Source organism: Fonsecaea pedrosoi, assembly GCF_000835455.1.
Source record: "Fonsecaea pedrosoi CBS 271.37 unplaced genomic scaffold supercont1.2, whole genome shotgun sequence".
NCBI classification, from domain to species: Eukaryota; Fungi; Ascomycota; class Eurotiomycetes; order Chaetothyriales; family Herpotrichiellaceae; genus Fonsecaea; species Fonsecaea pedrosoi.
The window spans coordinates 1,333,132-1,358,514 of NW_013550614.1; the positions used below are offsets into that span (position 1 = coordinate 1,333,132).

The 25,383-nt window shown below is 52.4% G+C and overlaps 8 protein-coding genes across 8 annotated transcripts; 4 read left to right on the forward strand and 4 right to left on the reverse strand.

Moving 5' to 3' along the window:
- Positions 1-531: 531 nt before the first annotated feature.
- Positions 532-1,449, forward strand: Z517_02452 (uncharacterized protein; the record flags this gene model as incomplete). Its single annotated transcript, XM_013431561.1, has 1 exon — positions 532-1,449. One exon carries the CDS (start codon positions 532-534, stop codon positions 1,447-1,449), a length of 918 nt encoding a protein of 305 aa, XP_013287015.1.
- An 813-nt stretch (positions 1,450-2,262) lies between these two features.
- Positions 2,263-4,144, reverse strand: Z517_02453 (eukaryotic translation initiation factor 3 subunit D; the record flags this gene model as incomplete). The annotated part of the gene is made up of 2 exons (XM_013431562.1): positions 2,263-3,884; positions 3,937-4,144. The coding sequence occupies 2 exons, from the start codon at positions 4,142-4,144 to the stop codon at positions 2,263-2,265; spliced, it is 1,830 nt and encodes a 609-aa protein (XP_013287016.1).
- Positions 4,145-5,503: 1,359 nt separating this feature from the next.
- Z517_02454 (uncharacterized protein) lies at positions 5,504-6,905 on the forward strand (the record flags this gene model as incomplete). Its single annotated transcript, XM_013431563.1, has 3 exons — positions 5,504-6,134; positions 6,193-6,329; positions 6,414-6,905. The coding sequence occupies 3 exons, from the start codon at positions 5,504-5,506 to the stop codon at positions 6,903-6,905; spliced, it is 1,260 nt and encodes a 419-aa protein (XP_013287017.1).
- Positions 6,906-9,905: 3,000 nt separating this feature from the next.
- On the reverse strand, positions 9,906-10,949 carry Z517_02455 (uncharacterized protein; the record flags this gene model as incomplete). Its single annotated transcript, XM_013431564.1, has 1 exon — positions 9,906-10,949. The coding sequence occupies one exon, from the start codon at positions 10,947-10,949 to the stop codon at positions 9,906-9,908; it is 1,044 nt and encodes a 347-aa protein (XP_013287018.1).
- Positions 10,950-11,526: 577 nt separating this feature from the next.
- Positions 11,527-12,888, reverse strand: Z517_02456 (uncharacterized protein; the record flags this gene model as incomplete). The annotated part of the gene is made up of 4 exons (XM_013431565.1): positions 11,527-12,037; positions 12,095-12,643; positions 12,700-12,787; positions 12,840-12,888. The coding sequence occupies 4 exons, from the start codon at positions 12,886-12,888 to the stop codon at positions 11,527-11,529; spliced, it is 1,197 nt and encodes a 398-aa protein (XP_013287019.1).
- Positions 12,889-17,122: 4,234 nt separating this feature from the next.
- Positions 17,123-18,301, forward strand: Z517_02457 (uncharacterized protein; the record flags this gene model as incomplete). Its single annotated transcript, XM_013431566.1, has 1 exon — positions 17,123-18,301. The coding sequence occupies one exon, from the start codon at positions 17,123-17,125 to the stop codon at positions 18,299-18,301; it is 1,179 nt and encodes a 392-aa protein (XP_013287020.1).
- Positions 18,302-19,374: 1,073 nt separating this feature from the next.
- Positions 19,375-20,964, forward strand: Z517_02458 (uncharacterized protein; the record flags this gene model as incomplete). The annotated part of the gene is made up of 1 exon (XM_013431567.1): positions 19,375-20,964. The coding sequence occupies one exon, from the start codon at positions 19,375-19,377 to the stop codon at positions 20,962-20,964; it is 1,590 nt and encodes a 529-aa protein (XP_013287021.1).
- A 1,041-nt stretch (positions 20,965-22,005) lies between these two features.
- Z517_02459 (uncharacterized protein) lies at positions 22,006-24,548 on the reverse strand (the record flags this gene model as incomplete). The annotated part of the gene is made up of 8 exons (XM_013431568.1): positions 22,006-23,208; positions 23,269-23,432; positions 23,482-23,573; positions 23,621-23,801; positions 23,854-23,999; positions 24,055-24,182; positions 24,229-24,457; positions 24,502-24,548. The coding sequence occupies 8 exons, from the start codon at positions 24,546-24,548 to the stop codon at positions 22,006-22,008; spliced, it is 2,190 nt and encodes a 729-aa protein (XP_013287022.1).
- Between the last annotated feature and the right edge of the window lie 835 nt (positions 24,549-25,383).

Below are 25,383 nucleotides of genomic sequence, written 5' to 3' on the forward strand. Positions count from 1 at the left end.
GACCAACACCATGGCAGTGAACAGCCTCTCGAGCGAGACAAGATTGTGTCACGGTCCAATTTGCCTGGCAGATCACGTGACTGGGCTCTGGAATCGCTGACTGATTCTTACGCAATCAACCCCGCGGAAGGTTTTCCGATTCTAACCAACCACCAACCGGCTTTTCTTCGATGTTCTTCCTGCGCCGCGGCGTCGCAACAAAACAAATGCTATTCAAGCTCTTCATAAGCTGCAAGTTGCTTGTCCAATGCTGATGGTGGGATCGTCCTTGCCATTTCTAGCATATTCGACTGTCTACGGTATCTTGAAGGTATAAGTAACTTCCTTTTCCTTTCCATGAAGCAAATCCACTCTTTTTTGACCACAACCGCGACCACAACCATATACAGCAGTAACCTGGCATTGACCAAGACATTTCTTCGACAAGCCAGACCTATATTCAGCGACATTACTCGTCCCATAAAACCAACAGCAACTAAATCCACAATAACACCTCTTATTTCCACTCGCTTCGCTTCAACCACAGCAAATATGACAACCCCTCGGCAGATCAAGTTCTCGTTCCTGGCTCGCGAACAACCAGAAGGTGCGGGCGCTGTGGTACGACGCTCAGTCGGCACCCCTAAACTGCGCCATTTCACCCCTTTCCTCATGCTCGACCACTTCAACATTTCTCCCGGTGCAGGCTTCCCCGACCACCCCCACAGAGGACAGGAGACAATCACATACCTCCTCAAAGGTGGCGTTAACCACGAAGACTTCGCTGGCCACGCAGGAAGAATCGGACCTGGCGATCTGCAATTCATGACTGCAGGTCGCGGAATAGTCCACGCGGAGATGCCTGTACAAACCGAAGATGTCAGCGTCGGCATGCAACTTTGGGTCGACCTCCCCGAAAACCTCAAATCCTGCGAACCCCGGTACCGCGATTTACGTGCAGAGGAGATCCCAATCGCAAAGACCGACGACGGAAAGGTCGAGGTGAAGGTCATATCGGGCCAAAGCCTAGGCGTCGAGTCTTTGAAGGATCTCGCATACACGCCCGTGTGGCTTCTTGACATCACAGTTCACCCCGGTGGAAAGATCACGCAGGAGCTCCCACAGGGATGGAACGCGTTTGCCTACACGTTGGAAGGCGCCGTGACATTCTCCAATGGCTCCGACGTACACAAAGCCGAAACAATCACACCCTACCATAACGTCGTCTTCGAACAAGGCGGCGATGTGGTGACGGCTTCAGTCGAAGAAGGGGCGTCGGAAGGTGCACGATTCATCCTCGTCGCCGGCCAGCCCTTGGACCAGAACATTGTCCAGTATGGCCCGTTTGTGACCACCTCCAAAGAAGCCATTTATCAAGCCATGATGGATTATCAAACTTCGACCAACGGGTTTGAGAGAGCAGCAAATTGGGAGAGTCAAATTGGAAAGACTATGGGTCGCGTCAGATAAAGAGAATACGGACTTGGAAAATGTTTTAATGAGCGCAAAAGACTCTCGGAGATGACATGAGTTCTTCTTATTTTGGCCCTTTTCGCCAAAGATGTCTTGTGTAGTTACGGCATAGCATAGCGTTGGTGTTCCCAGCACGCATGAAAAATACCCGAGAAGAATCCGGGGCAGGCATATGATGGCGTTTTATGTTGATAGAATACTAGTACCTGCAGTACATAGGTACATATCTCACGGCACAATCCTCACTGAGAACTGGACATGAGCTTAATCACTCTTTCTTTTTGTTAAAAAAAAAAGAAAAAAAAGAAAAAGAGACAAACGTTCTGTGATATCCCTCCCCCTACGGGAGCGAGAGCGAGGTTTGTTACTGTTTCTAACTTTTCGAGACAGCTTCAGCTGCGCCTCGTGTCTATCGTGGAGAACACCTGGTCTCTGTTTCCATCGATTCGCCCATCCGTCCATTCATCCACCCATGCACCCTTTTTCCTGGTAGCATTGATTGTAGTGTGTGTGTGTGTGTGTGTGTGTGTGTGTGTCCTGAACGTACTATCGAGTACAGCGACTGCACTCCTCTCTCGTCCTTCCACCGGTCCGTTTGTCGCGCGTATTTCCCCACCTCGAAGAGTATCTCTAGCGGTGCTCATCGCGCCAGGGCGGTGATGACGGACGTCAGAAGGTACAAAGCCTACCAACCAGCAAAGTACGTGCGGGTAGACAGATGGACGGGATAGGACGTTGTGGTATCCCCAGCAAGCACGTCACAGTTAACTCCCCCCAGCGGTTGCAGTCATGTCATGTCATGCCCTTTTTTTATTCCTCTGCTTCCTCCCCAGCGGCGTCCGTCTCGGCGACCGTGCCGGTCATTCCGTCGTCCTCGTCCTCGAACGTGTGCAGGGGCACCTCGTACAGCCTGATGACGGGCTTGTTCGGGTCCTTGATCAAGACGTACTTCCTGTCCTTTGCGGGAGTCGCTTCCTCCTTGCCTTCTTCCTCCTCGTCGGCGGCGTCGGACATACTCCTGACGAGGTCGACGATGGTGCGGACGATACCCCATCCGTTGGAGAAGCCCAGGTTCATCTGGCTGGCGAATTCGCGCGGCTTGTAGCCGACGACGCCCAGGATGACGTGGTTCGCCGCGCTCTTCGGGTTGGCTCTCGACACGAAGCCGAGCTTCATCTGATCGGCTTTGGCGAGGATCGCCTGCGTCGTCCATCTCGCCAGTTTGCAGCTGTTGTTCTTCATCTCGGTGGCGACCACGGCACCCCGCTGGGAGGTGAGTTTTGTGCGCCAGTCCAGGGCGCCGCCGCTGCCTTGGGCCTTGTGGTCGAACTCGTTGAGTGCTTTGAGGGTGAGGAACTGATCCTCCCCGGAGATGTTGTTCTTGATGGCGGCGTCGAGTTCGGTCCGCACAATCAAGTTCAAAGGTTCTTCGTCCCGCTCCAGGGAGAGGTCGAAGCGGCGGTATTTGTACGCCTTTGAGGCCAGCGGGTCGGTCTCTTCGGAAGCGCTGTAGAACGGGTTGGGGTGAGGGAATTCGACTTTGCTGTTGGGGTTTTCGATCACGGTCTGGAAAGCAAAGTTGTGGTTGATCATGGTGGCTTCCATGGCGAGGTTGGACGGGGTGTTAATGCTGTCTGGCTTGACTCCGGTCTGTTGTTGGGATGGTGTGCTTGAGGTGTCTGCTTCGAGGGGTGCATCGGCAGCATTTTCATTGACCGTGACAAGGTCGATTGAACTGTCAGGTCGCTTGTCGAGGAAGATTTTATCACCGTGCTTCAAGATCACTATATCCCAGCTATACACGGATCGAGTCGCGCACATCAGCATGGAGAGGATATCTGAGGTGGCAAAGATGGTGGCTTCATCTTTCTCTGCCAACTCTTGGATGACCGGATCGGCAGAAGTGGTAACGTTGTAGGCGGCTCGTTCAAGGGACAGGAGTTTGCGTTCCGTGTTCTTCACGGGAGCTTTGTCGTAAGATCGGTCATAATAGTAAAGAAATCCGTAGCTGTCGATATCTTCTCCGTCAGGAGTCTCGAGGTTGAGTTTTGCAAGTCGATTAAAGTCAATCTCCTCCTTCATGATCCAGTCGGGACGGATGTTGACTGAAGCGTCACGGTTTCGCTGCGGCTTGTCGTAGTCTCGCCACCCGAATCGACGGCCCCTGCCACCTCGACCTCCCCTCTGATCGAAGAACTGCCCTTGTTGTTGACCTCCTGTGCGACCTTGGCCAACTCTTTGGAATGCTCCTCTTGCTCCACGCTGGGCGGCTCCTCGCTGACCTCGACCACGGAAGACTGTTACTCCGCCCCGACCAAAGCCCCGACCTTTTGCGGTCGTTCTGGTGTTGTCGACGACGGAGAAGGTGGCCTCATCTTCCGCAGCTTGTACAGCGAACAGCGAGGATGTACCGGCGCCATAGATTTGTTGGTCTAGATACACCTTGTTAGTTTTCACCCCCAAATTCTGGATGTAGAAATTCACCTCTGTAATTTCTTCCATACTGTCTGCCGCCTCGATCTCGACCTTCCTTGCCTTCTTGTGTCCAGTCGGCCATACGACCTAGTTTGTCACTTTTAGAGTATGGGGCATATGGCACGCCATCGAGGGTCGTGGTGGTGGAAAGCGCGGGACCCCATTCATCGTTGACGCTGATCGCACTGATTGTTTCCGCGAGACTTATTTCGGACATGTTGGACGCTGGACAGGGACCAGGAGTCAAGTGTCTAAATTTGTTCACAGACAAATGTTTCGAGGCGGCGCAGGCATAGAGAATAGTGGGGTGGAAATGCGAGCGCCAAGCAAGGAAATCTGTTCGTCGCACCGGATTCGGAGTCGGAATTATTGTGACGCCGCCCTGTAGGGAGTTTCATGGGTGGATCGACGACTGAGCATTTCAGCCAATAGCTGTGCTTAATCTTTGACTTCAATCTGTGCTGTTAAGGGCAGCGCAGTATGCCCAGCCTTGTGCATGACGAATTCCAACGGCGTTTACTGATCTCCGTGTCTCCTCAACTCACCTCTCTTACTGTCCTTGCTGGTCACCCGCCTTCTATATCCGGTCACTTTTTCAATCATTCGCAGAATAAGACGGGATACACCTCGACCGCAGCATGTTGAAACAATTTGTCGTTTCCAAAAGGTCGCTTGGAAAGCACCATGTCCCCCCCTAAAACAGAACGCACCTGGAGGAACGAGGCCACCCATTTATACGCATGATGAAGGCTACTCCCGTCAGGCTTGCTAGATCTCCGACCCAATGCAGAAAGACACCTTGATGCTGTGATATGCTGAGAGCACACGACCATGACCGACTTTACCGCCACGGGCTTTTCATTTTGCTTCGGGTCCCGAATTCCAGCTTACTTGGTGCGAATGTGGGGTTTCCAAGTCACTTGGGCTATGGCCAGTAATACGCGATGTGGGTTTTCCCAAGATCTATTATTCAAGTTACAAATACCACAGAAGGCCAGATAAGACGTCGCCCAAGATGGAAATCTATTGCCGTGTCTGGTTTCTGTTCAACCTCTACCAACAAATCCACCATGGCGTTTGCTGTCAATGACCTCCAAGCTTCTGTCTGTGTTTTCCCGTTACTGTGGTTGGTACGGTCGCCTCTCATCCAACGCAATCTCCATGGCATCTCGAACCAACCAGTACTAAATGTGGCTACGCGGCCCGCATCTCCGAGACTTCCACAGTCATTGTGCGGTCGACTCCTCCTTGCCCTAGAGCCACTCGTTCGACAGCGTAGGTTTTCCCATGTACACCAGGTGGCCGTATTACAACTCGAGCCATGAGGTAGAGTCAAGCGAGATACCACCTCAGAACATTAATACTACTCGGGGTCGAGCTTTGGGTGAGTAAAGTAACTTGTCGACCTCGCTTCCCTGTGCCGGTTTCCTCTTCTTTGGCGTTGCTTTTCCGTTCCGATTTTTGATTACCACTATACGAAATGCATTCGAAGCATGGCTTTACTGCCCTCAACTCTTCCCAAGAGACTCTTACATCGTCTAGAGGGGTTCCAACCTCATCACCGGGCCATGTCGTGATGACGAAATTGGAGAGGATCGGCCGACCTGGCCATACCTCGAAGCCTTACCAGCCAAAACCCTTTGTCTCATCAAACACTTATAAACGGCAAGGCTTCTTCCAGCGGTACCTTGGCCTTTGGTGGTCCCTTCCTGTCGTTCTCGCCGCAATCATCTGGTTCTCGCAGATGGTGTACTTCATCTCGTACTTTGTCACGCGACCAGCCCAAGCGGATGGGTCATGGCCCCGAATCGGGTACTCATACGCCCTGTTCCCTTTTATTTCGAGTATCGGTGCAGTGCGAGAACTCTGTTTCGAGACTGTGAGCATCATTGTGGCTGTCCTGCTGTGGACAGGGTTTGGGATCGACTACGTCGTGGGGACAAGAGCGCCTGTGGCACTCTGGTGGCGGCGAGGAAAGCTGTTCTGTGCCAGCATCTCGTCGGTCTTTCTGATTGCGCTGTCGTTTGCCAGAGATGACACCCACCACAAACTCCATCTCATATTCACCAGTTTCCAGATCTTCTTCATGGCGTCGGCCAAGACCTGTGATTGGAACCTTGTTAGGGAGATGAGAGAATGGACGCCGAAGAACAGATACATTAAAAGGGTCAGGATTTGGAAGAGAATTGCCGTTGTGGTTGCGCTGCGTGGGTTCCATACCCTACACTCCTCTTCTCGCGGCAGAGGCTGACTCGATGACAACAGCTTCTGGCATCACGGCTCTCGTTGGCATCTATAGCTGCGATGGGAAGTTGGAAAACGGCAATGTTATTTTTACTCCGCGTTGTTGGACGCTGCTCAGCTTTGCAGCCCCCGCGGAATGGATCTTGTCATGTTGCTGGGTGTGTTGCCGTTCATCATGCTTTCCTTCCATGACGATGATGGACACACTTGCAGAGAGCTCAGTGCTGATAAAACTATCTCAGGTCACCTTCCTCGCAACTGTCGCGTACGACAACTGTCACCTCGAATACACCGTCCGTCTCCTGTTGAACACTCCGCCGCCGAAACGAAAGTCCCACGGCCTCGCATTCTGGCGAGGATGGTTCGACTCCGACAAGGAGTCCTCGCTGTCGGAGGTGGACACGGACGCGTGGAGCGAGAGGCAAGGCTTGACAAAAGCGGTCGGCCCAGCTCTGAACGAGGAGAGTATTGGCTTGCCGCGGATCCAGGTCCAACGGTCCAGTGAGGAGGTAGAGGAGCGGCGGCGGCACCAGTATCAGTATCAGCAGCAGGAGCAGCACAGGAGATCAGAGTCTATGACAGGAAGTTATGGAGAAGAAGAAGTTGACGAGGAGGACATTTCCGGCATCTCTATGGGCGGTAATGTGACTCCCTGGCTGCCTCCGCCAAGAGTGTTCGCCCACAGATACACACACATATCACATGGCCTGCCGACCGAGGAGCACACAAACTGAAAAAGATTATCGTCACCAAAAAGTGCAAAAACTTATGCACGAAGCAGCTCTGCTGGTTCGTGATAAGAGAAACTCGCCCTTTTGGGTTGGTTTTTCTCGATGGGGGGAAGGGGCAGGGGCAGAGGGAGGAAGGTTCGAAGGGAATCGAACCATGTGACCTGGGAATCCTGATATGGGGGAGACCTTGACCTGGGAATTTGGGACCTTAACCTGGGGGGCCTGAACCTGGGATATTGGGGACCTGAATGGGACTTGAACCTGGGGGACCTGATGGGGACCTGGGTTTGAGGGAGGTCTCGCTTCCGATCGACGTGGAATCGCCCTAGTCGGTAGGGGGTCTTGGTGTGACAGGAAATCCGGGTTTGAAAATGTTATGTATGTGATTTTCTAGACCTCACCTTCTCTGTGGTGAGTGGGTCTAAGGTCGTTACTACGGGGTAGGGAGGTAGGTATGTTAGTGACTGACTGACGGGTGTGGTGGGGTGAGGTATGAATTCTTGGACAAGCTGTACATATACATACATATCTATATCGTACAAGGTACGTGACGTGAAGATATCTGTGGATGGGTACATTACATGAATACATGAATACATGACTGCATGACTATTATATGGCGAGATGAATACATCGTGTCGAGGACACGTCGAGACAAGCTTCACCCAGCCCCAGCCCGCCCCAGGCCAGCGCAGCCGAGGCCAGCCTTGTCTTCTTGTCCCCTTTCATCTTGGGGGTTGACACAGCACACAGCCATGAACATGGACATGGACGTGGCCCTATCACGAACGCTCCAGTCCTCTTCCACATTAGCAGCTCACAGAGTACCCGGGGTTGCTCACGACAGGCCAAACCCGGCCCGAGGTCAGTCCAGATCGTCAGCTCTTGAAAAGCGCACGGCAGCCTTACTTACCTAACAAGGTAATCACCATTGACTCAAAGGAGTATCCCGAAGCGTCACCGCTACGACTACCACCACCACCACCACCTCAAGCGATGCAGTTCAATCAAACTACTTCAAAGCAATCTAATCGACGGGTTTCCCTCTCTCGCGATGCTTCTACTCTTACGTACTCGGCGGATATACGGACATAGATACACACTGCCTCTCAACCTCAGACTTGGGGAATGTGCAAGGGGAGGGGACTTCGAGGCGGTAAGGAGAGAAAACCAACTGTGTCACTGCACAAAAAGGGCAAAGAGCTTGTCTCGTTGGTTGTTGGTAAAGATGACTTATTAGCTGCATTGCACTTCGACACTACAAGGGAGCAGCTGAGAAGCTGAGAAACGACCCTGTCCCGTCCTGCATGTACGCACGGGCTAGGCTGACCTGCGAGTCCTGTGACTCGCCGGGCCTCTTTACGGCCATCCATCTACGAGCTGACTATGTGTGTTGGTCACAGTTACACAGCGCAGAGCTTCCCTCACCTACCTCGCCAAAGGACAGACTTCAACATTTAGGGTGCTAGGTATAAAAGATCCCGCCGATCCATAATCTTGAACTGTCCAAGCTCGCCAAAACCGACCAGCTCGCAACAACAGCACAACTCATTCTAAAACCCCCCCTCCGTCCACTCCACAAAAAATGCATCTCGTCGCCCTTCTCACCATTGCCTTTACCGCGGCAAGCTTCGTCCAAGCATCCTCCTGCAAGACACGCAACGATTGTCCGGGCGATCAAGTCTGTTCTGGTATGCTTTCCTTTTTTTGTGCTTTAGCCTCCCGTTCCAAGCACATTCGTCCCTCGTCCTCGTTCCCTGCTTCGCACCACAATTAACATGCCACTTTTTTGTTGTCGTTCCAGCATGCCCCAGTCAGGAATTCCTTCGATTCGCATGCGTCGAGCCCTCTAGTTCCATCTGTGCTGGGAAGGGCAACTGTGAAGGCGGTGGATCATGCGACGTTTGTGGCAACCCAGGAGATTTCTCGAGGTTGACTCCCTGCCGCGAGCTTGACTTGTGACGGCACCAACCGGGAAGGGGGGGGGGGGGGGGGGTCCTGGGATGGGAAATCGCGACCATGGCTCTGGTAGATATGGAAGCATGTGATGTTTGCCGGACAGCAAGGAGATCCTTCAAGCGTCAAGCTTTATTTAGCTTGTGGGTCGTGTTATAGAGAGTAAAGTAAACAGCACTTGTGCAGCATTCCGGGGAAAGTGGCCGAACACAACCTCCTCCGGGTCAACGACGAACGTGCTTGCTGCTGCTGCAATAGTACCAATGAAACCAAACAGCTGACAAAAAGTAAGAGGAAGATCGCCTGAGACTCGTCATTAGCAGGAACTTGGCCTGGGAGGAAACGTCGACCTTCTTACCGCCGTGTCCAGACATAACCGCGTCCTCTCGGCCTGCTTGAGATTCTCTCGAATAAGATCTAGATCTGCCACGACCTGCTCGGCACTGTCGTAGTTTCTCACCCAGCATTTCGTGATGACGGGTCCCGAGCAGGAGATTGTTTGTGTCGGGGAGTCGATCTTTCTCAAACAAACAACTTTTCGACCGCTCTATCCCCGTGGTCGGAATACGGCTGATGGGTCGTCTCGAGTTCATAGAGCAGAGATCCCAAGGGCAAAAAGTTCGGATAGAACAGAAGGATCTGTCGGCGGTAGCTTTGGACGTTCGGAGCGCAGACTGGTGTAGATGTTGAGTCGGCTCCCATCAATCGACGACCCGGCAAAGTCACATTAGCCTGGCGTTGTCGGCCGAGTCAGAGACCTTGAAGATGAGACTATTGGCGCCTTCACTGAGGAAAGGGAGATCAGTGATGGGGCCATCGATGGCCGCGGGCTATGCCATTGATGAACCAAGGAATCGTTTGCAGTTACGGCTACATATTGCCCACTTCCTGGAAACAAGGGATACCGGCTCTACGATTGCGCTTTGGGCGTGACATGTATTCACCATTCCATGCTCTTTTGCTCCGCCGTTTCCAAGTCCACACAGTGTAACGTTGAATGCCCACGAATGCCATTGTAATATCTACCAGTCGGGCCTAGGTAGCTTTTCAGGCTTCTCCTTTGAGCTTCATCCTAGCTAGTTCCGCAGGCGTGGTGGGTTTCCTGCCCAGCAACCACTCGAGGACGCCCGGATTCCCCAGCAGACCCCTGCTGTTGTAGTAGAGCAGCATTCGCTCGGGAGCGTCCTTGAACGTCTGGTTCATTTCCCCGGCATGGTCGACGCCGTAGGTCATCTTGACGAACATCTCGGCGGCCTGTTCCAGGGGAATGCGCTTGATGTCGAAGCGCATGCCGAGCACGTCGCCGATGGCCTGGACGTATTCGGCGGTCGTGATCGGCAGGTTGCTGACGAGCTGGTACGTGGCGAAGAAGTGGCGCTCGCGCTCGCGGATGACCTTGACGGCGACCTCGGCGTGGTCGCGCACCGCGGAGAAGGACATGCGCACAGCCGGGTTGAACGGCGCCATGAACGTGCCCCTTGCGCCGTCACTCCCCTGCGACGACGGGTCCTTCTGGCTCAGTAGCTGGCCGATGAAGTTGTCCATGAATGTGCTCGGCTGGAGGATCGTGTACGATAAGCCCGACTCCGTCAGGTACTCTTCGATCTGCCGCTTCTGGTCGTGGTGCAGCAGCTTGCTGGCCTCCGGGTGCAGCGCGGAGCTGAAGACAAAGTGGAGGGAGCGAGGCATGGACGGTGAACTTGAGTCCGAGGTCACGTTGTCGCTCTTCTCTTGCTGCTGCTGCTGCTGCTGCTGCTGCTGCTCCTGTCGATGAGACTCTGCAACAGCGGCGTCGATCATGTTCATGCCCAGCGTGACTTCGTAGGGGTGGAAGGGCGGCCCAACGTAGAAGACGGTGGTAGCCCCGTCAACGACCGCAGCGCATTCTTGGGGAACTTGGAGATTCGCACGCACGACCTCTGCGTCGGGATACTGCTCGGAAAGCCGTGCGCGCGACTTGTCAGAATTGACCACCAGGCGGAGCGCAGGACGTGGTGACTCTGACGATGGCTCTTTGTGTAAGAGGGGGATGATCTGGCTGCATTGTCGACCGCTGGCGCACGTGAGGACAATGAGATCTGATCCTGCCATCTTCCCTCCCTTGATAATATCCTCGCTATTGAGCAAATATAACAACCTTGAATGAATGGTTGAGTCGAAAGGGGATTGGTGTTGTAGCGCGAGAGAGGGAAAGGAGATGCGAAGGATGTCGATGCTGTGTGCCGCACACTTTTTGAGGCTCACAACACTCTTTCAACTTTGACGTGAAACCACGACCAAGATAGCTCTAGCGAACCACTTAATATACCGGGCCAGAAAGGTTATAAGGACTGTTGTCATCTGTGGGTAGATGGCAGTCCACAGGTAGAACTGCTTGGCCCTTCGGCCACCGACATGTCGATCATGTGCATCATATATACTCACTCGTACTCCCTGCGCCATCAGCGGTGGAGGGTGTGGTCTTTCTCGTGACGCATATGCCCCTCCTACTCTGGTCATATCGCAACTTGCAGACGGTGACGAGGATCCAAAAGAACACTACTAAGACGAAACAATGGCAATACAACTCATATCTTAGACAGCCGTCCACACGAATCCGAAACCATCCGGCAACAAGAAATGCGTTGCTGGGCAATCACACTTCCTGGCCGCCTATACCATTCATTCATCATGAGTACATCTCGTCAATCTCAGCCGAATAATCCGTGCCTAATTGATCATATGTCTCCGGCTTCGTTGCAAAGATACTCGAGAGAGCATCCCGGAGTTCGAAATCTTCCATCACTGCCCCAAAACCATAGCATCGGACCTTGCTCCTGATGGACTCGATCATACCCAAGACGTCTTCCCTCGTAAGAGTAGTGTAGTTTCGATGGCCCTTGAGCGATTGTAAAGCCATAATGGGAGTCACCTGGCCGCTAGGGATTGCGCTGCCTTTGAGCGTTTGGCTGAGATTTAGCAAGTTGTTCAAAATTTGTACTGACTCGGCATCTGGCACTTTGTGCTCGTATGTGGGCACCAAGCCACCTTCCTGAGCGGCAACTCGCGCGATATGGCTCGGAGGTGGACAGGTGGCCATCAGGGCATGGCCGGAGAATAGTGCTTCTTCGTCATTGTTGGGTGAGTCTGCTGATCGCCGGACAAGATACTCCTCATGATCACGACAAGTCTGCTCCAGCCTGTATATCATGTGGTCAGTCTCAACGATCCGAGGGATGTATAAGACTAGTACTCACTTCAAGATGAAATCAATGCCCAACTGGGGTTCTCTCTCGAAAATACCCGGCATGTCTGGTGTGGCTCCTTCTTCTTGTTTGATGCCGAACTCTTGGATTTCTGGCCCTTGAGGCGAACTGGCGTAGTGGGTTGTCCCTGGTGAGTGACCTGACACACTCAAGGCACCACCGTTGAGGTATGCTTGTGGGGAATAGCCGCTTGTCACGGAAGCATGCCCCGTCACAGCACTTCCATAACCGACGGATCTGGGGCCAACGGATGGGGGACTCAAAGTATTCAGCGATGGAGGGGTCATGGACTTTTCCTCTCGCTTCGGTTTCAGGGCAAGCATAGCTTTCCTGTTCTCGAGTTCGTTTTCGAATGCAATTCCACGAGATGTTAGGACCTCTCTCAACGCCAGAATCTCTCGTTGCTGATTCTCAATCATCGACTTTTGCTGCTGGATGGTTGCGTCTCGCGTATTCTGTTCGAAGACGAAAACTTCGCGCAGACGTGCAAGCTCCATTTCCAAGGCTTTGATGTAATTCTCTTTTCGTTCACGGTGTGTTCTAGCAGACAGCCGCCTTAGCAAAAAGCGCAAGAGGTACAAAAGGACTCTACTCACCTTTGAGCTTGCCGATTGAGCTCCTGTCGCCGCGTCTGCGCTGGTTTACTGTCAGGTTTCGGACCTCTTCTCTTGGCCGGTTGCCCATCTAGCCATGATCAGCCCAAATGCCCAGATAGGGAAAAATCAATGTGGCTCACCTCTAGTGATCCTCTTCTGCATCCCGCCGAACCCTTTGAGAAAGCCCATGTTTACGGGGCCGCCGTGTGCCTTTGCTTCGCTCGGAACCCCATTGTCTGATATCGAGGCCGAGTTAGCTACAAGATCATCAATTGAACCGAGTACGAAGGTTGATCCGCCCGTGTTTGATCAGAGTATCCATTCACATTCTTTGCGTTTCCCCAGCGAAAGGTCCTACGATAGCATATCAAGCATGTAATGCTTGAGGAGAGCCATCATCGATCATTACACCGGGAGAGAGATTGCAGCGACTTACGGTAGGAAGATCCAGGCGCATAATCTTGACCGGTCCAATTCGACGGATCCATGTCGGGTGGTTGTTGCATGTTAAGATGCAGTCAAACTGCGGCACGATGATGATAATATTGATAGACTACCTCCAGCAACCCTCTCTGATCATGAGATAAATTGATTTGCGAATCGTTAAATAGAAGGTCAGGGTAAGCCCTGTACTCTGTTGTCCGGTTGTAACAAAGCTGACCACCGTAGAAGCTCGGAATTGGCGTGAGCCGGTCAGAGTTAGTCGAGGATGGAGGCTTGTTTCTCGTTTACCGAAAGGCCACGCAATCGTGTAGACCAGGACGGAGAGTCAAAAGGCAATGACGAGGAGATTGTGTTGAGGATGTCGCAATTAGCATGCCGTCCTGAGACTAATCATGAGACAAGGTCGTGAAAGCGCTGTGAAAATCCAATGTGGGTGCAGCAGAAACTTGGATGGAGGGGTCGAGCGCAAGGCAATATTTTATGGCGGGACAAGATTGCTGATCGGGGTATGGAAAATCTGTGCAACAATTGCGTCGTAGCTTTACTAGAGAGTGATGCGCGACGGAAGGAAGAACCAACAGCGGTTGTAGTCGATGATGGCAGGAAAAGACGTGTTCGAAAAGGTTGAAAGGTGGAGGGGAAGGACGTTGAAAGCTGAAACTGAAGCGGCGTGATCAAGCAGAGGCGGAACCGGGTCGATGCGAAGCTCTCACACCCTGGCCGCGATGGCGCAGTTGCTGGAGATTCGAGACCGGAAGCACAGAAGAGTGGGTGGGCACCAGAGGACAAAGGACCCTGAGTTGGACGGTCTAATCCGCCGCTTTAGACTGGGGATGGTGATGGGTGGATGCTCTTGTACTTGTACTTGTGCGGGCTAAGAGACTCGTTGATTCCTTTGTGCCAAAGAGCAATTGGTTGGCTGGATCGTGGAGTGTTTATGTGTAAGTATACCTAGGCTGGCGGGGTCTATATCGCCTCAACGGGGGATCTTGAAGCGGCGGGTGCAGGCACGCAGGGTTGTAAGGGTCTCGAGCCGTGGAAGAATTCTCCTGCAGGGGCCACAGCTTTGTCTTTGTGCTGCACCACGGAATACGGGGAGGAGGCGACCAAGTGTTTCTCCAGGTGAGGATGATTGACGATTGGCGAGAAGGGGGGGGACGGGTGTCGGAGGATGGTTAGATAGTGGGATGTAGCGTTACACGTTTGGGGGAGACAACGCAGGACGGACGCGAGCCGTGCAACCTGTGTTGCGATCGGATGCGCAGGTGGATTGAAGGCGGTAGAGAGGTAGATACGTCGTCGAGTCGATGAACACGATGGAGGTTTGCGGAAGAGGAGAGAAGAGGCAATGCTTTTTGTCCTTTATCATTCTTTTCTCGCCTTGTGGGGTTGAGATGTTCTGTCAGCACCCGAAGCCACTGAGAAGGTCAGAAAGGGCATAACTCACGCAAAGTCCATCAAATAACCTTGTCGCAAGCACAGCCACAGTAAGGGTTGTATGGGTATAAGCACTTGTAGCCTTGGGACTTGGGAGAAGAGTCCAGCAAAGATCAGGTCACCAAGGTCATTCATTCTGCCGGCCATGCCCGCGGGTCCAAGGAAGGAAACACGGTTCCAGGCGAGAGGAGTGGCACCGGTGGGTTGAGTCTAGGCTTGGATGGCAGTAAATCGGTCAGGCACGCCAGAGTAATAAGCACAATGGGCCCCCATGCATGGTTAGGTAAGTGCCTGGTAAGTGCCTGGAGACCCACGCTGGACCCTCGTGGGCAGTCATTGCGTCAACTGTTCCCGCTAATGAGTGCCAAAAGAGGCTAGTGACGCCTAACTCGCCAGGTAAAAGAAGAGCCCTGGTTAGCCCGGACAAAGCCCCCAGAGAACCCACTTGGCCCTGTGAGAAGCCGCAGCGGTAATCACATCCGGTCCCTTTCCAGGCAACTGACCATGTATAACAACAAGAATGTTTTTGTCGTCTTCACACAGGCATGTCTGCCGGATCCGGTGGAATTGTAGAGCTTGCAACACCTGAGTCGAGGAGAGGTACAGGAGAGGAATGCGGTTGAAGTGTTCAGCAACGGTGCCACCATCCAATTTCATCCTGGAAACATTCAATCGCGCACCGACATCAACCTTCCAATGTGCCATCTTGTTGACTACTCTGTAAAATGCACTTACCAGCTGTCCCTTGCCTTCATTCACCCACTCATATTTGATTCCCCTGAGTATTCCAACCTCCCCGGTCGCCGACGGCGGGTTGTCACATTGTTCCGTCGGTCCTTCGTCAACGTCTCAGAAAGAGAACCCTTTTGCTTCCGCGCTCTGTTGCACCAATCTGGTTGTACAGTGTTCATTGTCGTGATCCGCTGGTCCAGTGACAAGTATGTTTCCTGCTCAAGCATTCTATGTCGCGCGGCTATCATCCACCGCTGCGAAAAGTTACCAGAAGAGGCAGTGGACGGCCGTTTTGTGTTATCAAGGATCTTGCTTTGATCGCCCGTATCCGAGTTAGCAGCCAGGTTTCAATTTCCAGGCATATGAGGCACTCGGTTTATGGTGAAAATCGCAGCTGCGTTCAAAGTGCTATTTCTAGCTTGGGTATCAGCACAGTCAAGTAACCCACCGTACCTGTCAAATCAGCGATGGAGATTGAGGAAGGGTGGTAATTATAGCACTCTCGACCATTTCGAGGATCATCCAGTTATCAATCTCGCAGTTGTTCACTGACATCTCTTAAACCAAGCCCTTCCATCCGAGTCATCAACGTGGAGACGCAGGTGCCTAGGACGCAGTATGGGAGTGCCTCAAGCTGCTGCTAGAGGCGTAAATGACACGCACTCGAATCTGATTTTATCAACCCAAGCTTGATTTGCTGTGTTGATGCCGTGGAACCATATGCTTGTTGCTCCATCACGGTAGTCCACAACCGACGGGGAACGCTTCTAGCTAGAAGCCTGAAGCTCATCGAGAACAAGCCAGCGAGTGGTGGTAAACAGATACTCAGATGGGAAAATCGATCACCTGGTGAGAAGAACTTGGTTGGAACAAACTCCGGACAACCTACCAGGCACTCAGTACAGGACATGGCATTGACCAAGGATCTGCTGCAAGGCATTAGCAGCGACAGAAAAAAGGACTCGAGGCCAGACTTATAACTCGACAGTAGGAAGAGGCGGACGAGAGACAGACAGCGGGACACTGATTAATTAATACGTACAGACATGCGTGCCTCATGCGCACCAAGTGAAGTGGTCATCAGGCCGTGATTGGTGCCCTGGATTGCGTTTTCTTCGGTCCACAGTCCTGATTTGGTTGGAATTTGGAATTTGGAATTTTGCCTCCAAACCGATGAGGACGCGCCACGTTGCTACACCAACATTCGCTCGTTCACGCTCGCGAATCGTGGACGGTGGATTGGCTCCCTGTAGATGTGAAAGCTGTTTTCTGCACTGCCATCTTCCCTTCTTCAACTTCTGCTATCTTCTCTTTGACACCGGGTTTCCTCCATTGGCCAAAAATGGGCAAGATTCGCGCCCTGTTCCTACAATGGCAGCGGTCGAGAATGAACTCCTAGTTCATATCAGTGCTCCGAGCACTGCGCGAGATGACATACGCTACATCGCCATCGCTCAATCCGTTCTGGACTTCAGGCCAGCCATAATTACCCGAGTTTCGGGTACCGATTCCTCTTCACTGGTTTCTTTTTCCGGGGAGGGGTCCGATGGTGACAATGAAAGTGATTCACTCATTGATACTAGGTTGGTGTCCGACGTTTGCAGAATAGCGCAATGTGATATTTATTGGAATGGTCCAGTGGCTTAGGACCTGGACATGCGTATTCGTACCTTGAGATTACTTCGCACGACTACAGGAAGACTTACTTTGCAATAGGAGTTCCTCCTCTCGTCAACCAATCCTGCCTCGCCCGAGCACTGCTCCTGAACTGACTTCGACCGGCGATCGGATTGAACTACCTCGAGCTGGCATGAGCCCCAGACGAGCCTCTTCCGAGACTTCTTCTGTTAGCACATCGTCTGCCACGCGTTCCAGGTTGCAGTCCGAATCTCCGAATGTGGTTCCACAAGATGTGAAAGCTATATCTGCCTCTCGTTCACAGTCTCGGCCTGGGAGATCATTGACACAACCAGGGTCGGTGTCTGCACATGGAGAGCGAAGACGAAAGAAGCCACGGACGGAAACTGACTCTGGCAATGGCGACTCTATCGACGACCTTGTCGACAGAACTTCTGGCGGCCATGGAACAAGTTCTACAGAGTCGGTGTCGTCGTCCGCCCGGAGGCTCTATGGTACTTTTGGTGTGGAAGCGCGCCAGTCTAAGCAAGTTGAAACTGGCAGCATAATCGATCTTACAAGTCCTGATCGCCACAGCAGCCCAGCCTATGCTGGCGCCCGTAACCGCAAAGTGCTGGTGAGAAGTTCGCGACCGCGAGCGTCGCCGGTTGCCAACTACGCCGACTCTGCTACAATTCTTCAGCAAGACCATCACCAGGTAAGACTGTTGCCTGCAGAGGCCCGAGCCCCATATCCCAATGGTGGGCAGTCGCAATTCACGACGCATATTACCAAAACCCTGAAGAGGCTGACGCATGGGGAGGCACCCGCGCTTAAGCACTTCCGACCAGCATTTGTTTGTCGAGACGTCAAAGTCCTCGAGCGCGGTTACTGGCAATTCTACATCAAAATAGCAGAAGAGAGCGTCGTGAAAGAATCCAGACGACCTCGAGTAACACTAAAACTACTAGGATCCACGGCGCGCAAGAAACGCGGTGGTGGCGCAGGTGTGCTGCCTTCAAAGACCTCAAATCACGCCTTGTGGACTGAAGATGAATTCATCCAGTTCTGGGAGAATATGACCTCGGTTATTGAGTCAGGAAAGGTAGGGTTCGCCACACGAATGACGAGGGAGCTGGATGGTGGCAGCCTCTGGAAGATCAGGGTATTTACTTGGGGAGAGATGCTTGGACATATTTGGATGTTGTTTTTGGTTCTTTCGGATAGACTGACGGGGAATATATTGATGGAATGGATCGCTGGGAATGGAGCAGTGGTCGTGCGCATGTCGGATGGCAAACATCAGTCCGGGTTATGGATGAGAAAGGGGCCGGATGGGGCGCAAGGCGTTTGGGGTCTGGCATATCGATAAGGCCGAAGCGAGATGCGGACAGGTTGATTTTGGAGAGCGGCTTTGGACTTTTGAGGGTTTGGTGGCATGGCCCATAGACGATGCCCTCCGGAATGTATGTATTAGTTTCTATTCACCCCTGATCGACTGTGGTAAGACGTCAAGATTGTTATTGTAGCATCCAATATACCCCGTCATCGTGCTACGGTTCGTCCTCGGTATGCGAAGTACCTGGCCCCGGATCATCGTCTCTCATCATGTGGATAGGGATCGTCCGACCAAGCCCCATGGACAACCTCGTGGTCGGGTCTGGTGCTTGAAGGCTCGGGCATTGGTGAGGTGGAGGTTGAGGAGACCCCTTGATACAGAGAAGCGGGTCTTGTTGGAATGATTGGTCCGACGAGACGACGAACCGGGATTGGTATTAATGCAGCATGCGGGATGGTGGGTGGCAGTGGGTGGATGGATGGTGAGCAGCTGCGGCTTGTTGTCGCTTTTTTCACCTGCGAACTGCGCTCGCAAAATCCACGACCTGGAAATCGCATGTGAAAGATTGAATTCCTGTAGCACCTTCCATTGCATTGCTCTCAGCCTTCTGTCACCATATCCTCTCTGTCAACCTGTACCAGAGATTGAGAAGGCTCCATAGCCACCACTGTCTTCATCCTCACCTCATCTTGTTCGCTGCACCTCATGACTGCCGCCTCTTACCGTATTTTGCCAGCTTCTCGGCCCGTTGTCCAGCCCGCATCAACACTTCCCAACAGATCCTCCAACTGTCTCTCAGACCCTCTTTCAACTTTACCTGCAACCTGCGTTCTCGACTCCATGCGGTCTACCGTTTGACGGCTGCTGTCTCCTCCTTTCACCCCGTCGTCTATACCGAAAGAGCCGTCCTTCGTTATCTCACCCTCACCTCAACAGCGATCTTCCGCGCCATCTAACCCACCCGCGCAACGACACCTTTCTACCCTGCACAAAACATTATCTCCTGGCGAACAATCACTGGTTATCTCCCACAAGTCTAGGCTGCCTTAGAGCAGCCTAGGAGAAGAGGTGGAGGCGTCGCGTGATTGATGTTGGCGATTCAAAGAATGTCGTCCCATGGCGGACAACAGAACTTCCCTTTCGGCTGTACGGCCTACACCTTTCTTACCAATCCCTCTACCTACTTTCCCTCCTTCTTTGAAGACTCATTTGCTTACGTCTACTCCCCAGACCAACCTGAAAATCTTCATGGAATTGGTTTACCCGAGTTTATGACCCCAGGTCCTCCCCCGGGCCAACCTTTGCTCAACGCACATGAAAATCAAGATCTGGACAACTTCTTCCAGGGCTTTGATCAGAATGCTGCCACCAACAAAGTCCTTACGCATGCTCACTACAATCCCCGCACCGATCATGACCAGTTCTTTGACATGCCGCCAACATTCGTTGGCTCGGACACTGCGCTGGCACAACGGTCTATCATCGACCAGCATCAGCTAACAGGAGCTGGGTTTCCTTACGGCGATGGCTTTTTGGGACATGACATGACCACGGTCTCACAGACAAATCCGCTGGTCCGCGGAATGCACGGCGTTTCATACAATGATACAACATTCCCAAATCCCCTCATGGCTCAACTGCAGTCAGCCGCATCGATGCAACCGGCCTACACCCAAGGATGGCAACAGCCCTATCCACCTCCGACTGCAGTCAGGATACCACCAGCAGGCCGTCTAGACATGTCTTTCGGCTCTGATTCCCGGTTTCAACCTAGTGGCTATGCTGCTCCTCATAATCCCATGGATTCTGACCTGCCGCAAGGACTACAGATGAACAACCCCATCGGCGAATGGTTGGAACCGACAAGCGGAAGCACGACCCAGCCTAACACGCAGCCAAACACACAGCCGTCGAGTCCGACGTGGTCAAAGAAGAGAAATTTTGATGATTTTATCAGAGATCAACCTCGCAATGGCTTGATTGCCTCGATTCCACAAGCTAGCATGGTGCAACCCGCTCCACCGCAATCTAGTTCTCGGAGGAAGCGCTCTGTTGTCAAAAGCGAAACAAGAACTTCAATATCCCAGCCTCCAACACCGCTATCCAGTAGCAAACCACAAACCCCCCTCAACGCCGGAAATTCAGGAATGGGCGAACAGGAGCCAGATACCGACGTGGAAGCCGAAGGGGAGGACGAACATGACACTGCAGAACAGTCCAGATCACCTTCCCCAGCACCTTGGCCCGCATCGAAAGCTCGTCCACCTCGAAATACAAAGGCTCCCCCACCTAAGCCCTCCCGAAAGAAGAAGGTGAATGCAAGTGGATCAACGCCAATCAAATCCAAGTCAAAGGTCCCAAAGGTCCATCGTCCCAGTATCACTTCTACCCGAGTGCCACTCAGTATTGAGCAAAAGAAAGCCAATCACACGAACTCGGAGCAACGACGTCGGGATGCAACTGCCCGTGCTTACGCGGAATTGTACGACCTAGTCCCAGAACTTGAAGAAATGGGAAAGCAGAGTACCATGAAGAAGCTAGAGGTTGTCGTGGCCAAAGTGCAGCGCGTAAAGGAACGGGTTGAGGAGCTAAGAGCAAAGCTCGGACTGGACTCTGTGACTGGGAGGCCAGTCAGTGGTCCAGGTAGCGGATCAGGGACGCTCTTGTTCAGTGACGTTGTCGACTGGCACCAATGACCGGTCAGGGGCAACGAATGCACTCTTGCTGAACCAGTGCAGTCCCGGCCGTGTACCTTCACCATGAGCGATAACTGGGCCACAGGACCATGCCAGAAGTCCAATACTCGGAAGGCCAGAGTCGGACCACGCACCTGGCAACCAAATGGAAGTGAACGAGATGACGACCGCTTTACGATACGCTTTTCAACCAGTGCAAAATCACTTTGCGTTACATACTTTATGCCCTTTATTCCACTTCTTCAAAGATACCCACTTGAATTTACCCAAACTTTTGACGACGAAAATGTCGCGTTGGACAAGACATGGATCGCTAAGGGTGGATTACTGATTACTGATTACGAGACTCTTTTGTCAATCTCGAAAAGGAACAAAAGAACACCAAGAGAACAAAAAAAGTGCCGTTCCGCCCTGATGGAAGACGCACGGAAAAAAAAGCCCAAGTCAACCCCCCTGCAACATCTTCCGAGAGCCATTGCGAAGAGGTTAGAGGGTGTGTGTTCACAGAGGCTCTGCTTTATTTCAACCAATATGTCCGCCACACCAATTACACACACAGCAGGGCAAAATATGAAAAACGGTCAACAATCAATGGAATGTGAATGAACACTCGTCATTAAATGTTGGACATTATCAAGAGAAACCCGACACCAACACCGACACACCTAGGAAGACAGCACGCACATCTTTGTTTCCCCCCTGCAAGTTACATCATCTCAGAGAGCTGGCTGGCACTATGTGAACATGATCGTCTTCTATCTTCCGCTTGTCCTGCAAGATCCTCAGAAGGACAAGACAAATGCTAGTATTGTACAAACAGTCGGCTCGAGACCCTGACCGAGGGTTAAATAGACACGATAGTACGACAGCAGGATAGCATCTCACTCACATTCCCAAAGAAAAACTCCATTTTGTCCTCGTAGGCCGTAGCTCGAAATATTTATTTACTCGAAACGACCGGACCCCATGACGGCTGCTTTTGTCCCCGATCCATCCCATCCCATCCCGCCCAGGTTTTCCGCGCGAGTTGGAAAGACCGCATCACACGTCCCAGTGCAGTCTCTGGCATCTTTCTCGGAGGACTGTTGCGAGGGCTCCAACGTCGCTATCTCCGACTCCGGCCCTCGCGGTCGCGGTATTCATCATGACAAGAACGTCCGCGACAGCCACGGCTTTCCTCGCCCAGAACTGCGGCAGCGTAACTATCTCACCACTGCTACTACTGCTGCTGCTGCCTTGATTTTTGTTCTTGTGTTTGTTGTTTTTGTGTTCCGGGATATGCTCGTCGTGGTCGGCTGGTGCAGAGTCCGAGGCTGAGCATGACGCTGCTGGTAGTGGTGGTGGTAAGGCGTAGAGATCGATGGCGAGATTGAATAACGTGACGGCCAGCCACTCCAGTTCTTCCGGTGGGTAGTCGTTCCCGCCGGCGGCAGCAGAAGAAGCAGCGGACGTTGCCAGGTCCAGGGCATGCTCGGTGATTCTCGCCACGGTGCTCAGATTCTTCCCGGACTGATACTGATTTTGGGGTCGCGAATCTCGCCTGCGGTCGAGAACGATTTGAACCATACACCTCATCCATCTCGCGGCCCGGTTGCTGTCGTAATCCGGGTGGTTTCGCAACCCGGATATCAGCTTCGCGAGCAGATTCGTCGTTGTCGAGACTGGCAGTAGCACAGTCGGAGTCGAAGACTCTGGCCCGGACGGCTGGGACGGCTCGGTAGACTCGAGGCCGCCGCTCATGGAGGCGGAGAGGATCATGTCGGCGAAAAGCGAGTACGTCTTCTGCGGCGGGTTCAGGAGTACCATTTGGTCCACCATTTCAGCAAGCGAGAAATCGTGTTGAACCGGGGTTGGGCCAGAAACATCTGCGGTACTGGTACCCACGAGGAAGAGCAGTGCTTCGAACGCCAGGGGTGTCAAGACAATGAGTTTCTGCGTGATCCCCTCGAGAACCTCCTGCTCGACGAGGCCTGTACTGGAGCCCTCACGTAAGGCGTTCAGATGAGTTCGAATTTCCGAGTACGTGGCAAAGACATTTCTGTACAAAGTAGACTTGATTTCTGTCGGCGAATGTGGTGGTGCCTTTCCCGAATACGCCGTCTTAGGAATGTCTTCTGCTGTAGGCAACGTGGCTGCCGACCTCGCCTGGACAGTGTACAGGATCGCTTGGATGTACTTTGCACCAGTCTCATGGATGTGCTTCTCATATTGAACCTGGCTTGGAGCATGCGTGGGCAAGTGCATCTAGATGGGCGGGCGGTCAGTCGGAGAGAACGAAAAATGCATAGACCTGTAGACACTTACTTGGCACGAATAGTGCAAAAGGTCAATGACATATTTCGTCGGCCATGACCGGAGGTATTGTACGGCAGTGTTGTAGCTGGTCTTCTCAAACCACCTGCTTTCTTGTAGTCGATGTTCCATGGTCGTTTCTTCGCTAACCTGTTGCTTTTGCGTAAAGGACACCGCTGGTCTGTGTCAGCTAAGGTCACTTTGTGCTGCTCTTGGATCTCGCACCGGACTTGAAGATGCCGCATAACCGAGACAGAAGTTCTTCATCGAGGTCGTCGGCTTCTGAAACTGCTAGAAGGAGAAGGCGAGCTGTACATCTTCTCAAATTAACGACAGGGCGATACATTGTGTGGTCCTGTCTTACCTCAGAAGGGCAGATGCATCTATCTCCGGTGGCAGGTTGTCGTTGTATTTGTCCAGAACGCGCTGGAGGAGTTGCGCTCCCTGTAATTTGCTACCATATTGCGTTGCTTCCGAAACGGCGGCAAACAAGAGCTTGTTCCGGTCATCATGGACTGTGGCAAGAGAGGCCAGTGTTGATCTCGCTGTCCAGCTATTATTCTCATGGATTCCACGGCTATTGGCAGGTGGTCTTACCGTCAACTTCATCCCCACGCCGCAGAGCGAGACAGTATCGCAGGTATCGAGAAAGGGGATGCTGTTTTCTCGCTGGCGACATCGTTTCGAGGGCTGCAAAAGCGGCTTCAAAGTTGCGGAGATCGATTTGACATTTGACTATTCTCCTGAGACCAAATACCAATGAGTGACAAGACGGAATTGACGTGATAACTCTCACACCTTTCAATTTTGCCCACGTTGTGATCTCCAGCCTTACAAAACAGTTGATGCAATGCAACTTGGCACCATTTAATAGTGATCTCTTTCAATCCGTGGTCGAAGGTATGCTCGATCCGCTTCCAGAAAAGCTGTATTGTCAGTAGGATCTCTGTTCATAGCAAGATCGAGACCTACAATCAATGCACCGTGCGTAGCCTCTGCACTGAGAGCTTTATTCCAGGCTCGGTAGATCTTCTCGAATGTCCCTTCAAGAAACAGCATGTCGACGCTGCTCTGACCCTCGCCTTCCGCTGTTATGAGCCAGATCAATGTGATGATGGCCTTTTCGGTCCATGCGTGTTCGTCGCTTGAAGCAAGTCTCAGGACAATATACGACTCCAATACTCGAATTGCGTGTGCGGTACTGAGTTCGATCAGTTTCACACCTTCATTACTTGCCATTCATACCTCAAAGATTTTAGATGATGCACGTAGTGCAAGATTCTAAAGGCCATGAGCAAACACTCACCGTGATCCTGAAGGGCTAACTCACAGCTTATGATTCGAGTGGATCAGGTGAGCCGATCGGACAACGCTCAATAAATCTTCGTAAATCAGAGAGGATCATCGTCAATTTCAGTGGGAAATGGTCTTACCAGCTGAGAAAGCGTCCGGATTGGTACATGAGTCTTTTGCAGCGACCTCTAATTGTAGCAGGATGACGGGAAGCCTGTGACTGTACTCCTAAAAGCCTTGAACATTCGTTCATACCCTCATTTAGAATCAGGATACTTACCTCTCGAAGGACCTGGAGGAGTTGAAAAGCCTCCTGTCCGGGTTCCCCCTCCTTAAGTGCTAAAAGAGCTCGCACTGCTAAACGCATAAGTGTCGTCGGAAACGTGAACAGGAGAGATTCCCACCGCAAGTATGTATGAGGGTAAACCTTAGTTCCAAGACATCCGCATCTTCACCCTGCGTTTCAGGTTCATTTGCAAGCTGGCAGCCCCTTCTGAGCCATTGCGCAGCGACAGTGTATTTTTTCCGACTCAGCTGATCATTGCCGATCTCGTAGCATAGGTCAAGTGCTTGTCCAATGCGAACGGAATCCAACTGGGATTTGGATGCCTCGAATTGGCTGTAGAAATGCTCGGCTAGCTCTGTTCGTCCTTGTTTCCACGCCTGTTTCTTTAGTTCATGCCCGCCAAACGGCTGGAGTGTACACAGACCAATGTGATGCGCATTAACAAGTACTGTGCAGTCAAGCTTCCATTTACTTTCTCAATATCGAGGTCATCATGACTGGCTCTTTGAAGGAGATCTTCCGATTTGACAGCCAGCTGTTCAATGACC